The following is an 18,472-nucleotide window of genomic DNA, read 5'->3' on the forward strand; positions in this document are numbered from 1 at the left end:
TTTAGGCAGCGATATAGCAATGCCGGTTGCGATTATTTTTATTTCACCCAATTTTAAAATCGTATCGACTGTTGAAATTAAATCTAAACCGGCGCTTTGTTCGGTAGCATATTTAAGAAAATCAACGAAATTATTCAATTTTTTAATTTTAAAAACTTCCATTTCTAAATATCTATATTGGAAAACAAATAATACAAAATTACTACTACTACTTCACTACTAAAAATACTACAAAACTACTACTTCACTTATTATTCTTGCTTTATCACTTTAACATTTAATAAAAAGTCTGTTCATTATAGCTGTTCAATAATATTTATAAATCTATATCCTATAAATTTAAATCCATCTCAAGCCACCCATTGCATTTTAAATGTAAAAATCTTACCTTTTTTTATAATCCTTACTTTTTAGTACTTCTTGGAAAAACAAATTAGCCAAACATTTTCACCACCATCCTAGAAAATTACAACATTGTTTAGTTAGAATTGTCGTTTTGTCTTTGTACTTTTTAATACCCGAATACTTCCCCTTGAATATGGAAGATTTCCAAAATGAACAAAACTTTTTTTTCTCAATTTCTAACTTTTAATGCTCAAAATGTATTTTTTTTTAAACAAAAACGTCACTAAAATAACTACAAATAAACATTTTTACTTTACATAAAAATGTGAACAAAAAATCATAATTTTGGTTGTTGTTTCTCAGTAAAAAGGAGTTATTTTGTCATAAACATATAAATAAAGCTTAAATGAAAGCACAACGCAAACATGAATTGCATGCTAATAAAAAACGCCGAAGGGGAGATGTACCAAGCGTCTTATTCCGCAGATTGGGCCGTGGCTGTTGAGAAGGTACGGTGAGTTAACATTTGAAAATACCCAAATTTTATCCGGCCATGTTCTTTTAATAATATCTTTAAGAGCGGAAAAGAAGGAGGTCAGACGCTTGTTTGTACTGTAGGGAAGACTGACACAGTGGAGCATACAGTGTTCCACTGTGTCAGATGGGAAGAGGCGAGGCTAGGCGTAACGTAATCGTCACTATTGATGTTTTGATGATTATTGAGAATTTGGTGAAGGCGATGCTTTTTGGGAGGGGAAACTAGGAAATCATTAGCAAGATGCTCATTACCATCATGAGGAAAGTCGTGAAAGATGACACCGACGAAGAGGACGTTGGGGTGAGTAGGGGAAGGGTGGACAGCCCCGTCCATGAGGGGTGGGATACTAAAGTGTCCCACTCCCGACGATTGGGCGAGGACTCCAGGAGAGGATAGGTTGGGGTAAAAAATAATTAGTGAGGCGTAAAGACCCAGTCCCGGCTGGCTGGGTGGCGATTTTGGCTGGAGATTTGTTTTAGCTGGGTCCAGCAGAGCTGTCTGATTATTTAAAGACAAAGGCACCCCCTGGGAATGTGAAGTGCTTAAAAAATTGTTTAAATTTAATAGGATAAATATTTATGTATAATTTATGAAGACCTAGCAGGTTAGTTTACAAAAAAATTACTTCAAATCGACCGTATATAATATTTAAATCGACTGATTGTTTGCCCTTCGTATGTGAAAGGTTATTAATTATGATTTTTTATATTGCGCGAACTCTAACGCCGTTTTATTATTATTATATAATATAAGAAGTTCGAGTAGTGAGAAGTATTTTTCACAATTATTTTACTTTAATTGGTCCTTCTTTATACTTTCTTCTGTTAAATACTTCCGGAAAAACAAAAATTAATTTCTATAATATTTATAATTATATATTTTTTTGATTTATATTAATATTTTCAAACATGGAAAAGGAATTTTTTTCTATTTTTAAAAAATATTCGCTAAATAAAACTGATAAATTGTAGCAGTTTAAAAAAATCCATTGATTTATTAAGAAGGGGTTTTACTTCTAAAACTATTTTTCAATACTAGTATTTCTTCATTCACAAGATACTGCACCTCAGTAACAATAAATCTTATTTTATTTTACTACTTACCTTTATCTAATGTATTTGATTGATCCCACTCTTGGTAGAGTAATAAATCAGAACTAGGCCTAAACTGTACATGTTTCCTTACAAGTGGTTTACAATGATTAACTGGACGGGGAGGAGGTTGCTTTTGTGGTGTCTGCGTTGAATTCATCCCTGCTGACACATGTAATTTACTACATCCATCTACTGCTACAACTGATTTCTTTTCGACAAATTTTTTATCTCTTTGTATAGTTGTTACGTTACTGTTATTCTCTGTCTTCTTTTTACACTTAAATTTTACTTGTGGGATTGCCTGAAAAATACCAAAATATATAAAAAAACAAAAAGTACAAAATATATATTTTCAAATTATTCATGAAAAAAAATAGTGTTTATTGACAGAAAATTATTTCAAGAAAAAGTAAATTATTCAGAAACTATAAATATTTCTCTTAATTATAATTAAGAATTATAATAACTTTCATTAACCAATAAAAGTCTTCAACATAGTCATCTACGGAAAATAAAAGCAGCGGTAATGTCTGTTCATCGTTAGTCCAGGCCTGATGTAAACAAAGCAAAGTATTATATTGAAGAAGCATGTACACGGTACTCAAAAAATATAGTTTTCATTGCGTAGAGAGTTCTAGTAAAAACTCATTTACCTTACGTTCTCCCGCCTTTTTCCCGGTGATGTAGTAAAAAGACATTTCTTACACCGGGAATGTCTTTTTATCCTGTTTTTTATTTCCTTCTACAAAGTAAAGGAAGTACTGTGATCGCGAAAAATTTCGGTTTTCAGATTTCAATGGAAATATACACTTTGACCATCCCTGAAACCATTGACTAGTATCGGCGTGATGTATCTCGCATTACTCAAAAACGATTAGCCGTATTGAAAGTTTGGATTTAGGAATGTTATAACGTCTAGTTGTGCATTTCCCTTTTTGATTGCAATCGACTGAATCAAAAGTATTTAAAAAAGCCCACAATCCAAAAAAACATTTGGATTTTGGACTTTTTCTTAACTGCAGTAATAAGCCCTCATTGAGAACGTTTTAACGATGCATAAGCGGTACTTATTTTCATTGATTCCATAGTTATAGCCAAATGAAATTTTAATTAAGGAAATATTTGGATCATTGAAGGGGAAGGCACATCGGTTCGAAGCAGATTTCAACTCCTTTTTTTTAACTTTTTTTTTAATTTAAATATATTGATTTATTAATAATTATTAACCTCTGATTGTAAAAAAATACGATAAATAATAATAAAAAAAAATATCAAAATTTATTAATGAAATAAAATTTTTTTGTACTTTTCAGTTTAAAGAAAATATGTATATGTAATTTAACAGGCGTACAAGGAAGTCAACTGCTTTTCTCCATGGCAGAGTGGCAGCGTTTTTGCCTTTTATCCGGAGGTACCGGGTTCGAATCCCGGTTAGTCATGGTATTTCAATAACGCTCCTTATTTTGAGTCATCATATGATAAAGAAACAACCCCTTTCAATTGTATTTCGTTTCTAAAGCGGACCACAGACGCATGAGAAATCCTTTGAGGAATAATTGCACAGGCCAGTCCTTGAGGATTACTTGACCAGGCCTCAGTTTCCTGTCGCCTACATTCAGAAAAATCTCAGTAATGGCTTCGGATGATGATGATTTACTGGCTGTTTGCGGATGTTTATTAGCCAAAAACTGTTTTAGAACACGCATGAAAAAACATAAAAGAAATCTGTGGAGAAATAATTGGCTAAAAAGGGTTGCGTATTTTTAAATAAATTTGCTTCCTGAGTTGACGTTAATAACGAAAGATTGGAAAAAATATTGGAGGATAGACAAAACTTATTTAATTCTTTTATTATCGATTACACCAATCATTACAAAAAGAGACCCTATCATGTGACCACGCCATGGGAGATTAACTGCAACAATATATTTTTTGGTAGTTGGAAAAAAATCGATGATTTAATTTTTTCTCACCTTCCTAAACGCACTTCTCAAATTATTAATTTTTTTAATGACAATTATCTGGATCAATCTTTAATTGATCCACTTAATCGTTTGTAGGCGGCTTCTTTTTTGTTCCATCGTGGTACTCCTTGATTTTTACACGTCAAAGTCACTGCTAGGATTCATAAATTTTGATCAAATCTTCTAAACGCTCATGTGGTATTTTATTAGAACAGTATTTGAAATACAGATCGGCCAGACACTTGAACAAGTTAAAGTGACAAACACGATGCAGTCAGGCTACGAAGTTCAGAACTGCTCAGTATTATCAAATTGTTTTCCGTTTGTTCTTAGGTGGCCTTTATAGTTATCAGAATTGCCAGAACTGTATTGTTTCTCCTTACAGACTTCTTGAAATCCTCATGACCGAGTCTGTGCAATTATTCCTTACATTTCCGATTTCCGTAAGCCTACCGGCTATTTAACTCACAATAGATTCGTCATTGTTCAATTTAATAATTAATTTGTCAATGATATAGAAATAATTTTCGAGTTGCTACGTTTTTTTTCCCGTACAACGTAATTTATATAATCACGTTGACATTTGCCAAACTTTCTTCCACTAATATTCTTACGTCTTTCAGTATGAATTCTTTATTGTTACTAATTTTGTAGCCCTTTACCTAATCTCAAATTAATTGAATAGGATTTAGCATATGGTGACATGGAAGCAATTTTAGTACTGAATGGTCTTCCTTTTCAACTGTGCTTTACTGTTACGATTCGGTGTCCACGATGTTTTGGCTAAGATTATCCGAACAAAAATGGCAGAGGAAGTTCAGGAGTGAATAATCTCTCCTGAATCTCCCTTGGGATTGCGTAGGTATTAAAGCGGGTCTGGCCCCACGGGGGAGTAACCAAGAAAAAAAAATTCCAGTAAAATTTCAATCTCGTTTACTTGTTCTATCGTGCGTAATTAATTTATCTGTTCTGATAGTTTCATTTCGGATATTGTAGACTCTATTCGCTATTATTCCTGTAAATTCTACCCTGAGTTTTTGATTTTTCCGGATATTTTTAGCAAATTTTGTTGAATATATATATATTTTTTTCAAATTTTTTAAAGATTTTTCTCGATTTATATCTAACAAAAGAGACATTTGACGAACTTAAAGGGGCACACTCATGATTAAAAGCTTTTAAACATTTGCATTTTAAATAATTTAGACACACAGCTGTAACTTACATTTTAGATTGTTATGATAAATAAACATAAATCAAAATCAAGCAGCACACAACTGTACTAGTAGGATCTTGATTTGGTCGCATGCTCTGCTGAGAACTAGTACACTAGAGATGCGAATTATGTTTTCCTTAACGCGTGGGTTTGTTTACACCAGCCTTGACTAATGATGAACAGACTTAATCTTTAAGTTAGCAAACATCTCTCCGTTATCTTTACATAAGAAATATTTACACACCTCATTTATTTATTCATCTCTCACCTTGTATTCATTCATTGATCTTTTAACTTACTTTTAGTACCGACATTAAATTTTATAGAGGAAAACCAGCCTTATTTAAAAGCAAATGCGTTTTCTAGTTTTTGCGTGAGGCTTGGATATTATTTTCATAATAATAAATAACTGACGATACATTAAATCAATGCGTATTTTGCATTAAATGAAAATGCAGAATTCTTTTTTGGTATATTACAATTTTAATACATTCACCTGCGTGTTAAATACGATATAACTTACCTTTCTTGTTGAATTTTCCTTTCCTGACATCACAGCTTTCGAGCTATGCTGCAAGAAGGAAAGTATCGTAATCATTCAAAAAATGGGGTATGAGTTTCTTTGCTTTTATCAATGTTTCATGACCCAGGGCCCCCTTCCCCGAAAAAAGTGGGGGTTAATTTTCGTACGTACATATATGTACATATGTTTTCGTGTTTGAAGCTTAATAAATTTTGACTAGATAAACCGATTGATTAGATTTGACACAGACTCGTGATTATAAAGCAATCTGTTGGTAAAAGTTTAGGATCAATTTTTTTTTTAATTTTGGAAACATAACCTCACTTTATTTTAACCTTCGTACATGCGAACAAGCTTATTTTACCCTTTAAGAAAAAACCAAATTCTCCTTCTTTACCAAAAATCGAAAAAGCTATCTTTTATTTATTGAATATTTTTTTAACAAAAAAACCTCTTTTGAAGCATAGTAGTAGTGCAAGTGGCTAAAAAAAAAAAATACTTTGGAGGTGGGAAAGCAGAAAAAGTAAAAATAAAAAGCAGTTTTTGAATTTTTAAACATTTTTCGTTAATAGAAAATACAAATAACATTAAAGGAAAACCTATTTAATTGAATAAACTGAGATTGTTTGATATTCAGATTGGCATTCCTGAAAAGAATTTCTTTATTATAACCCCTTTTGTTTATTTCAAAATGTCGGTTTCGCTAGGCATGTGTACTGTGGAAAACAGCGTGATACGATTTTTTTGCTGAGATATAAAATGGGCCGAAATTCACTCCCGGTGTTAAAATTGTATGTTAAAAATTGTAATAAATAGGCAATGATTTGTAAGCGACTGAATAATTTATATCAGACAGTACAAATATCACAAATTTTCATTGTAATAAAACACATAAAACGTTTGAGAAAGTCCTGAAATTTGTAGTGCGAGTGTAGTACTGCTCATTTCATTAACAAGGATAAGTTGAATTACCGTAGAGCGTGTTTGAGTTGTATTCCGAGACATTCGACTTAAAATCACAAAGTCACCGAATACATATATGTGCGGAACTGAAACTAAGATTTTTAGCGGAAGGTTTTTTTTAGGTCGCATCATAACTTATGATGAAACTTGGATTCATCAGTTTTAACGGGAATTAAAAGTCAGAGTACGGGAAGGAAATATCCGAGTTCACCTGTGAGGAAAAATTCAAAACCAAACGCGTCAACCGGTAAAATGATGCTAAATCTGTTTTGAAACGATACCTGACTAATTTATTACGATTACATACAATCGACAGTGAGTACAATTGTGATATGCTACAAAATAAAGTGAAACCAACAACAAGGATGAAAAATCCCGGTTCTCTCTTAGAAGACGTAGTTGTTCGGGATGCTAACCCCAGCTTCCGTACTGCTCAAAAGAACGGCATGATACATAAAAGACGGGTCGGGAGACGTTTCCACATCCTCGTTACAGTTTTGATCACGCACCATTATCGTGACATTTTGTTTTTTTGTTTGGTCCTCTCAAAGAGTATTTACTTGGCACCGACGGCAAAACTGAGCAGGTCAAGAAAGCGACAAAAAAATGGCTGAGATATAGAAGTGAACAGTTCTTTATGCTGGAATAAGGAAAAATAGGACAGGTGCCTAAATTTTATCGTAAATTATTTTGAAAAGAAGCGTTAATTTCCTTGCCATTTAATAAATAATAATTTTTCTAGGTCACTATTCTCTTTAATTTTTGAGCAACCCTTGTAATATATTCTGAGTAATTTGTCTCATTGTATAAAATTCCTACCAACGTTAAGAAAAATTATAGGAATATCAATATGGAAAAAGTAGCTAAAAAAATAAATCTATCATACTAAACACTCTCACATTAAAAATTAAAAAAATTAAATTATTTTCATACATCGTTTAAATATAAAACAGTTAGAAAGCTACAATGTCGATTAAATAGAAAAATGTCATATTAAATATCATTTATTACCGGTTCAGTGATATCTAGGTTAATTAATTAAGTAATAAATATCTATGATTTTCCTCAAAATAACTGAATTAAATAAATAAAAAAATACAAATAAAATGTACTGTAACAATTAAACGTTAAAGAAACCGTTAAAGAATTAATATTTAATAATGAAAATAATATCAAATTATATACATGAATGCAGTAATGTATAATAATATTTTATAAATAATTAAATACAATTCTCTTTTTGTAATATTTTTAAAAATATTGCTTTTTTACCGAACAAACAAATCCACAAAGGGGAAAGCTCGTTGCCTTCCCCAGGCAACGGCAACATTTCCGCCCGTAATCCCTCTAGAAATCAGGTCATTTTTTCAGATGAAGTAATACATAACTGATTAATTATTTTATATTAGTCGTTTAAAAATTTGCTAAAACATACATTCAGAAATTAAAGAATCATCCAATAACTGGCACAGTGGTAATAAATAAATGACTCCACGAATATCTTGAATTCTTTAGGCGTTTGAAAATAACCAATTGGTCCAAGAACAATCAGCTAAATCTCAATTACATGTGAACTAGGTGTAACCCCCTTATGACTACGGGTTGGCTGTAATTTGTTTCTCATACTTCGTAAAACGGTTGATAATATTAAAAAAAAGTAACAGTAGTAATATACTAATTGGTTGCATTTGTACGATTACCTACTGCTGTTCTAAAAAGGTTTTTTCTTAATTGTTATATTCTTTGAAGAATACAGACTGAAATTTTTCTCACAAATTTCTGTTGTAATTTAATTAAGATGCTTTAATTATAAAAAAGACTCCATAAAAAATGTTTTAATTTATATTACAATATTAAAAATAACGGTGAGAGAAATCAAGTAAAATATATTTTTAATTTTATCTCCAATTCTGATTTACAGAAAAATCTTACCTAAACATGGTCAGTAATATTTTCTTAAAATCTTATTGGTTGCATATATTTTATCATCCACAGGGGGTGTAATTTTAAGCAGAAAATTAATTGTCTGCTTAAGAAATTGTTCCACACCATATTTTTACATTTTGACTTGATTAATGCTATCATAAATTACCGGGAAAAATTATAAAAATTTCACTTGTTTTTAACATTTTGTTATATTTGATTTAAAAATAATATTTTTTTAATTTTAATTTAAAAGTTTTATAAATATAATCAAATAATAGGAATATAGGAATATATATAACAAATAGGAACATTTCAATAATACAAAATAAATGTTTTGAAAATTGAAGAGAAGAACATTATATATGTACAAAAGATTTAGAAACTAAGTAAGTTAAGGACTAAGTAAATAAAACTGTTGACTTAACCGTAACGTTTATAATATTTAGCTAAATAACCACACTGGCCCATATCCGGTTGTAATGAAAAAATGTCTTCCAAACATGCTCAGAAAAATGGCCGTATGGTAAATTAAATACGTTACCAAGGGTTGGTTTTCGTTTATGAGGATCTATATTCGTAAAGTAAATTCTAGAAACTTTATTGGAGTATAAGAGCAGCCAAATAAGCATAAAACTAAGATACTCACGCAAATATTACTTTAAATTTTATGCTGTTTGTATTACATTACCAATAATAGTAAAATTATGAGAAATTCATCAGTTAAACAGAAAACAATTATTAATTAAAACTTTATTAAATGTTTTTTTTTTAAAGTAAAATACAAAATTATTGTTTAATTAAAAGGTATATGAATGTCTTGTTTCACGTTTGGCTATTGCAAGAAACTGTCATTTACAATGGTACAATTACAGGATTTGTTACTAGCAATGCATCTTAATAAGTTCCCAGTAATAAAATATCATTTAGACTGAGAAGAGGCTGATATTAGTCACGGTATTTCAGCTTCTAGAGCGTTTTTTTTTTACTTCAATGAATATCTATTTCTGCTTATCAACGGTCTATTTTTATTGAGTTCTATCACTCCCCTGACAGAATCAATATAAGAGTTGTCTACAGTAAGGACATTGACCGTAATATTCGTTTTATCTTCGTTACTTAAGTTTCCTATAAAATGTGACTTTTTTATAAACCACTCCAAAACAATTCCGTAAATAAATAAGCAATAAATAAGCTTTCCTTATTTTTTTTAAGACCAATCATTATTTTAACTCACTGCAGAAGTTTTTGAACTTGTACGTGAGAATATGGAAGTGGAATTTTGTAGCGTATTAAAAATACCATGCGTGACCGGGACTCGAACCCGGGACTACAAGATGAAAGGCCGCAACGCTACCACTTCGCTACGGAAATCGGCGTTAATTAAAATAATAAAATACTATTTCTTGTGAAATAGTATTTCATTTCTGTAGATTCTAAGGAATTTACAAATTCTACGGTTAAAAGAAATAATTTTAAAGAGGATAACATAAATCAACCCTTCAAATTAACAAAATAATGATGATATGGAATAACTCAAAACAGAACACCAACGGAATTTTTAATACTACAAAATATTTATTTTTCATTAAAATTTCTGAATATCTAAAATTTTTTAATAATTTGTTGCATTATATCACTTTATGTATTAAAATAATTTTAGGTTTTATATTAAAATAAAAAATAAATTTGATTTGAAAGTAAATTTCTGATCTTTCGATTCCGAACGACGGTTGGCTGTTTAGAATAATCTTACACTATGTACGTGTAAATTGTGAAAATATTTACTTAATTTTTTTTCCTTATTTTATGTACTTTTTTACAGTCTTACTATTTTGTATAAAAATTTATGGGAAGATAAATATTTAGTTTTTGGAATTGGGAAGATTCAGGTAATAAGGGATGGGAATTACTCCTTAATTACTGACAGAAATTATTAGAATGTTATTTTATTTTGATGAATTTTATAATGTTATTTACTTAATGTGCTTTTAGATGATTTGGTAATTGAATAATAAAAAAAATTCAAATAGAGATTTCAAAACTCGATTACTGACTGTAGGCTAATTAAAGTAATTTCAAGCTACGTTTCAATTATGAAAAGAAATTATACAAAATTCTTTTATTCTATTTGTTTTTACGATAATATGTATATTCTAAAAATACATTAGAATAAAATATTTATTAGGAAAAAACTTTTTTTTCTTTTTTTTGTAGATGAATTATAATATAAAAATACGTAAGAATAAGTAAGCAGTCTTGCGGTTTTGCCTTATGACTCAGGATCGAAATTTGACAAAAATATTTCTATTTGGGGCAGTAATCATGTTAATCGTTTTTCAAGATTAAGGGAATGTGGTATATCGCGAAAAACCATTTTCGATTTTTTTCAGAAGCCTCTTAGAGAAAACTATATTAAAGCAGATATTGTGAACAACAATGGATAATCTAAAACCTTTTTCTATAAAATCAACCACCGTGTTGATTTTATATTCCATGTTTTGGAATAAAAAATCACGAAAATTAGTTTCAAGAAATTATAGAACCGCTACAGCGAGAGTGACAAAGCAGAAGAGGTCATGACAATAGGAATTTTGAGTGGGAAGAGGTTAACATGGGCTATTTATTCGACGATTACAACTCATAAAGACTCCGTGCAAAAATTGGTTTTTGAGAATGGAGGTACGCGAAACGCTTCAACTTCGAATGTTAAGTGACACTGCTAGGCAAGGCAAAAAATAATACTCAAATCAACTTCCTCTATGATATGATTACTATTACCAAAATATGTATGCTGAGATATTCATTTTTTTTTTCTTTTAAACCTTCACTTTTCTTTGACGTAAAAAATATTTATAAATTATTCTTTCCCCATTTAATGTTAAAAAAACATTGATCATTTTAGTTTGACCGAACCATATTTAATATTTCATCTATTCACCGACAGATTTTTTCTACTATTTTCATCTTCCTTGAGCGGTCAGTTACCGTAAGTGGGTGGGGTTTAATAATAAGCAGAATTCAGAAATAAAAAATTAATAAAATTCATTGAAGATTTTTTTTTAATGAATTTCGATAAAAGATATGCCAGCGGAACTGGGATTAACAGGTCTTTCGGGTAGATCGTGTTCAATATTAAATTTATAGAAAATATGTATGATTTCATATAAAATGTATTGATCTGAGTATTATCTAAAACGAATAGATAAAATACAAGCAATATATAGTACGATAATTTATTATTGGCATCAGATATAAAAATATGTTAACCTTATCTTTAAAACGTTGATGAATCATGACTCTTTAATGTACCACTCTAGTTATTGCGAATTGTAGAGATATATATCTGCAATACATTGTTTTGTATTTAAAATATCATGCATAGTAAATTTTATATGTATTCGTTGAACATATTTCTTCCCGTAGCTAAATGCTATACATATTAGATATGTGATATTCTTTAAAAATCTAATTTAAAAAAAAATCCTTAATACTTACAAGCGATCTAGGTCGAATTATTTGGTTATCTTGATCAGCCATTCCACGGCCTGCTTTATACTCTTGATATTGTGATACGACACACACCAGACAATACATCTATAAAAAAATCATATAAAATAAAAATATTATTATTATTAGAATTATTTAGAAAAAAGTATTTTTCTATTTATTTAATTTATACAAAAGTATTTATAATGGTTTTTTTGTTTTAAATATTGTTCAGGTAAACTACAATCTGAACTGGACCAAATCAAGAGACCCCGACGGGGAGTCTTATTCTTTAAGACTTTGGGGGTTGGCGTCCCCACGGGCCTAGCCTCTGCAACATTTCTTCCCACTATACAATGAGCTGCAGAATACTTTACATTATACACATACACTTCACCAAGAACACTACATAAATTACAACATACACACTTACACAATTACACAACAACAACAACCTACACTGATATTTCTTACATTTACACTCGGTGGTGTTGCGACATCTTACGAAACGCAACCGTAACCCAAGGTGGGAACAAATCGTGCCGATGGGTGAATGGCTCTACGTAGTGAGTCTCGTACGATGTCCTCTGGCCACCAGGGTGAACCCAGTTGTATTTCGGTACTCGTGGGACCAAAATTTCAGTTCCAATAACAAACACAATGATGGTTGGTGGTCCATCTGAAAAAAAACCACCAAATCTAGTCTTGTGAAGAGACCTCGGTCAGCTTTGTCTGACGAGGATAAAAGTCCTACCGAAGAGAACCGCAAATTATTAGAATTGAATTCTAAAAATATTAGATTCGTTGTTCTCAGAAATAATCAAGAAGGTGGTTCAACGATGAACAGAGTCGATCTATCTTACGTCTCCGTAATATGGGTGGTATAAATATAAGTGCAGAAAGCCACAAAACGTTACATACGAGACGGGGTGTAATTTTTTGTCGAGACCTCTTAAATATAGATATCTCTGAAATAGTTGATAAGCTTTGCTACCAAGATGTTGTTGAAGTGAAACGTATAAACGGCAGAACGGAACGGAAGAACCGACACCGTCTCTTATACTAACATTCAATGTTAGTATAACATTGAATGTTTAATCTTCCCTGTTCCACCAGAGAAGATTAAAGTGGGTTACCTCTCGGTTCGGGTACGACCATTCATACTTAACCCACGGCGATGTTTCAGATGCCAAGGTTTTGGTCACACTACTACATCTTGCACGAAAACTGTGATCTGTGCTCGATGTGCTAAAGAAGGTCACAATGACACTAACTACGAAGATAGTGAAAAATATGCAAACTGCAGTGGTCCACATACAGCTCGCTCCCGAGATTGCCCAACCTTTAAAGAAGAAAAGGCAATTCTCAAAATCAGTACGAAGCAAAAGCTATCTTTCCCGGCCGCACGAAGAGAATACAAAAAGTTAAATAATTCAAGGAACCTGGTTAAACCAGATGTATCTTTTGCCACCGCTACATCGAAACAAACTCTTACAAATATCAATAATCAGCAGTGCGGATCCTGCAATGAGCTTAAAAAACTTGTTCAGATGCTTTCTGATCAAGTAGCTTCACTTACAGCCACTATCTCAGAGCTGACAAAAATGAATAAAAATTCCTCCGTCGCAGTTAGTGAATCCAACAGTGTGATACATATGAAAGTCCCTGTTCCCAAAATCGTACCGGCACGAGTAGCGACTATCACAGCTGGCAGTAAGCCACCTAATAACTCCCCGTAAAGGGAACCCACATAACCACCCCTTCTGGGATGACAACTGCAGCATCCCATTCAAATAAATTTCCTCCACCATCCTCATATACTTGAGGATATGGTAGAACAACCACCCGACCCTAGGGCATCAGAGTTCTTTAAAATAAAAAAATACAAAAAAGAAAAACCGAATCACGTACAGCTAATTTTTATATGATTTCCGAAATTTAATTATTTAATTTTTGTTATTTATTTTTTTTTTACACTTATGAACATTATTCAGTGGAATGTTAGAGGTATTCCGTCCCGCATTGAAGATATTAGAGTACTGGTGCACGCACATGCTCCACTAATCATGTGTTTCCAAGAAACTCACCTTCTACAACATGACACAATTACACTCAGAGGATACTTATGTGAGAGATATGACTGCCTAGTAGACAGTAGGGAGAGTGGTGGAGTGGCTATTTTCATGAAGAATGGGGTGTCGGCTACAAGAATTCAACTAACCACTGTCATTCCTGGTATTGCAGTAAAGGTCTCTATCCCCTTCAAATTGCATATCTGCAATCTGTATCTCTCACCAAACACTGAGTTCAGTGCTCTAGATGTCTCAAATCTCCTCACGCAAATACCATTTCCATCGTTAATAGTAGGAGACTTCAATGTCCATCATATTTCTTGGGGCTCAATCTTCTGCTCCACTCGAGGAAATATGATAAACAAAGTGAGACAAGACTTGGACCTTTGTCTACTGAACAATGGATCACACACATTCATGTCCTTATCATCTGGTACTGTATCTAACATTAATCTCTCCATACGCTCACCGAATTTACTCCCTCATTTTAATTGGTCTGTTTGTGATGACTTTCACGGCAGTGATCACAGACCAATTATTATTCGTTTCGGTGTAGACTGCGAGATTAAAAGAAAGCCACGGAGATGGATTGTTGAAAACGCGGATTGGAATGGATACCATAAAGCATTCCAATCGCAGTATGACGATGATGCGAACATCCTTGACCAATATTCCTCTTTCACGTCCATGATACTTGAGAATGCCAACAGATATATCCCACAAACATCGGGTAATCCTAGACGTCCTTTCGTTCCATGGTGGAACGATGATTGCAAATATGCTATTAGGAATCGACGGCAGGCACTACGCAAATTTAATCGTAGGCCTACAGCTGAACATCTAAATTTATACCGCAGGGTTAGAGCGGTGTGCCGTCGGGTATTCTTGAACGCTAAGAGGAATTCATGGACGAAATACGTGAGCACTATCTCACGCACTACTCCCACGTCTACTGTGTGGAAAAAAATTCGTGCAATTTTCGGATCACCGAAACAATCTATTCTCGGTCTTATTGAGGTGTCTCTCACCTCATCGTATAATAACGATTTTCAAAGGTACAAGATACAGATAGAAGTATTATCGTTAAACATTGGTGATTTGGTTTGTGAATTAAACACCCCATTCGTATTTAAGGAATTGTTACATGCACTTAAAAACTCACGGGACACATCCCCTGGACCGGACAACATTCGCCTTTCCATGCTTTCACACCTTCCTAATTCGGCACTACAACAACTTTTGAATATTTTCAACGGTTTATTCTCCGAACAAGTCTTCCCACCCGGCTGGTCAGAAGCATTTATTATACCAGTACTAAAACCTGGTAAAGACCAAACCAACCCCTCAAGCTAACCCCCTATTTCATTAACAAGCGTTTTGTGTAAAATAATGGAGAGAATAGTAAACCGCAGACTTACATGGTACTTGGAGAAACATGGCTTTCTATCTCCAGAACAGTGTGGTTTCCGACAAGGACGATCTTCCATTGACCATCTAGTGTCACTAGAAACAGCCATATAAAACGCTTTCCTTAATCGCCAGCACCTCGTCGCTATCTTCTTCGATATAAAAAAGGCGTATGACACAGCCTGGCGACGTGGTATTCTTAACACTCTCAAAGAATGGGGAATCAAGTGCAATATGCTTGCTTTTATCTGGGGATTCATAAATCACCGAACGGCTCGTGTTCGTGTTGACGATTCGCTCTCAGGTAGTGTCATCTTGGAGAATGGAGTGCCTCAAGGTAGTGTATTAAGTGCCACCTTATTTTCTGTAGCCATAAACAGTATTACCAAATGTGTGCAGGCTCCTGCGTCATGTTCTCTATTTGCTGACGATTTTGCTATTTACATTGCAAGCCGTTCAACACCCACAGCAGAGAGATTACTGCAGAAGACTATATCTCACCTTGAAGCTTGGTCCAGGATTACTGGTTTCACATTTTCATCCGAAAAAACAAAACGTGTAGTCTTTTCTCGGCTACGAAACCCTTCTATGCCGCAAGTTTTCCTGAATGGAGAGATTATTACTATCTCTACTTACGTCAAGTTTTTAGGTTTATTTTTTGATAGCCGTCTTACTTGGGTCAAACATATAAAAGAATTAAAAACAAAATTTTCCAAACTTCTAGATATGATGCGAGTCCTTACTAACACCAACTGGGGAGCCGATAGGTCATGTATGATACGTTTTACTATTCCTTTGTTCGCTTCTGTTTAGATTATGGTTGTGTCGCCTACTCTTCAGCTCGTCAAACCGTGCTTAAAATGCTGGATAGTGTACATCATGCTTTCCTTCGGCTTGCCACAGGCGCGTTTAGATCAAGTCCTGTCGCTAGCTTACTTGTAGACTGTGGTGAACCATCACTTTGGGATAGACGAGACCAGCTTTTATTATCTTATTTTGCTCGTCTCAGAGGACAGCCAAATCACCCGGTTCTTGACTCAGTGTCTAGAAATCCTAATCTAGGAAAGTATGAGGACCATCCACGTCTTACTGCACCTGTAGGTGTCCGTACCCGGCGTCTGCTGCAGCATATAAATGTTGACACACTGTCATTCTTTCCTACGTATCCTTGCTCATATCCTCCGTGGAGACTAAACCTTATAAATTTTACTTTTGACCTTACGACATACAATAAACAATCAACACTACCTATTGTCTTCCAACAAATGTTTCAGTGTGTTCTCTCCAAGATGAAACCAGACGCGGTTGTATACACTGATGGATCGAAACAAAACGATACCGTTGGTTGTTCATTTGTTGTCAATGAAAGAACTGTATATGTTTGGTCTACCCAGTATTACGAGTGTGTTTACCGCTGAACTATACGCTATAAATAAGGCTCTAAACATTATTAACCCTAAATATAGAAAAATTCTTATTTGCAGTGACTCGTGTAGTGCTCTCCAAGCCTTAAAAAACTTTTATTCCAAACATCCTATCGTCATTGAAATTTACAACGCAATGGCTGAGTTGAATAATCGCAACACAGAAGTAAGTTTTTGCTGGGTCCCTAGCCACGTAGGGATTCCAGTTAATGAACATGCAGATTCCGCTGCCAAAGAAGCATGTAACCAGCCTCCTTTCACCACCCGAGTTGCTACCTCTGATTTTATTAATTATGTAAAACAATCACTAAGAGCAAAGTGGCAAGGTGACTGGACGGCTACCGTTGATAATAAACTCCGTCAGATTAAAGATTCTGTGTTGCCGTGGGGTTCCTCATACAGAAAAACTCGGCGTGAGAAAGTAGTTCTCTGTCGATTGCGGATAGGACATACGAGGGTCATGCACGAGTACCTGATGACAAGAGGACAAGCACCCCTATGCGCACGATGCAACTACCGCGTGACTGTGCGCCACATACTCGTGGACTGCATATGTTAAGCGGGATTGCGTCGTAAATTTAAACTATCCAGAAACATCCGTGGTGTCTTGTGTAATGATATTTAAACCGGATGTTTCTGTTTTTGCGAAGTATAGGATTAATACAAAAAATTTAACATAACATAAAAATTTAATTCCTTTAGTCCTATGTATTGTTTTTGTTATCCGAGTAGGGAGCCTTTTACACTCCCTATCGGAATTTGTCAAATTTTATATATATATATTAATATATATATTTTTTTTTACTTTTATGTTTTACAAATTCGTCTGTGATATTAGTTGTAAGATTTTAGTGATATTAGTTGTAAGTCTTTATACATATTAGTTTTAAGTTTTATCTCCTTTTTTAGTTTTAAGTTTTATTTATTTTTAATATGTTAGTTTTTAACCTAGTTTTAAGTTACATGTTAGTGTTTTTTCTTTTCTTTCTTTTTTTAGTGTTTTTGTTATCCGAGAATGGGTCTTTTACACCCATTCCGGATTTTATTATATTGTATTTTCTTTTATTTTTTTACCTGTGATAGTAGTTTTAAGTTAATTTTATCTAACAGCTTTAATTACTTTTATTTATTTATTTTTAAAAGAAAAAAGAAAAAAGAAAAATCCGGGCGATGATAATGTTCAACCGTTTTTCGCCCCCACCCAAAAAAAAAAAAATATCAACGGATGGCTGTCAAGATGGAGCGTTAGCATTAATCAAACAAACTCGAGTCTCGAGTCATGACATTCGTAGAGGAGGCTGCCGACGGGTCCACCTTGATGGTGTTCTCATACCATGTGTTCAAAGTGTAAGGTATCTTGGTCTTCATTTTGATAGTCATTTGATGTGGAAGGTTCATGTAAGGGAAAAGAACTAGATATTAAGATTAACGAAATGTACTGATTACTGAGCAAGAGGTCACAGCTTTCACTACTAACAAATCATTTTTGTAAACGACGATCCTGAAACCGATTT

At 33.2% G+C, this 18,472-nt stretch overlaps 1 protein-coding gene across 1 annotated transcript in view; it reads right to left on the reverse strand.

The window, feature by feature from the left end:
- Nucleotides 1-18,472, reverse strand: part of LOC142329497 (uncharacterized) — a 237,641-nt gene that overhangs the window by 52,579 nt on the left and 166,590 nt on the right. The window contains exons 6-7 of the mRNA XM_075374170.1: nt 12,065-12,163; nt 1,987-2,278 (exon numbers count right to left, since the gene is read on the reverse strand). Of these exons, the coding sequence (XP_075230285.1) occupies nt 1,987-2,278; nt 12,065-12,163 (391 nt within the window). The remainder of the gene's footprint in view (nt 1-1,986; nt 2,279-12,064; nt 12,164-18,472) is intronic.

This window comes from Lycorma delicatula, chromosome 8 (genome assembly GCF_047948215.1).
Source record: "Lycorma delicatula isolate Av1 chromosome 8, ASM4794821v1, whole genome shotgun sequence".
Classification (NCBI taxonomy): Eukaryota; Metazoa; Arthropoda; class Insecta; order Hemiptera; family Fulgoridae; genus Lycorma; species Lycorma delicatula.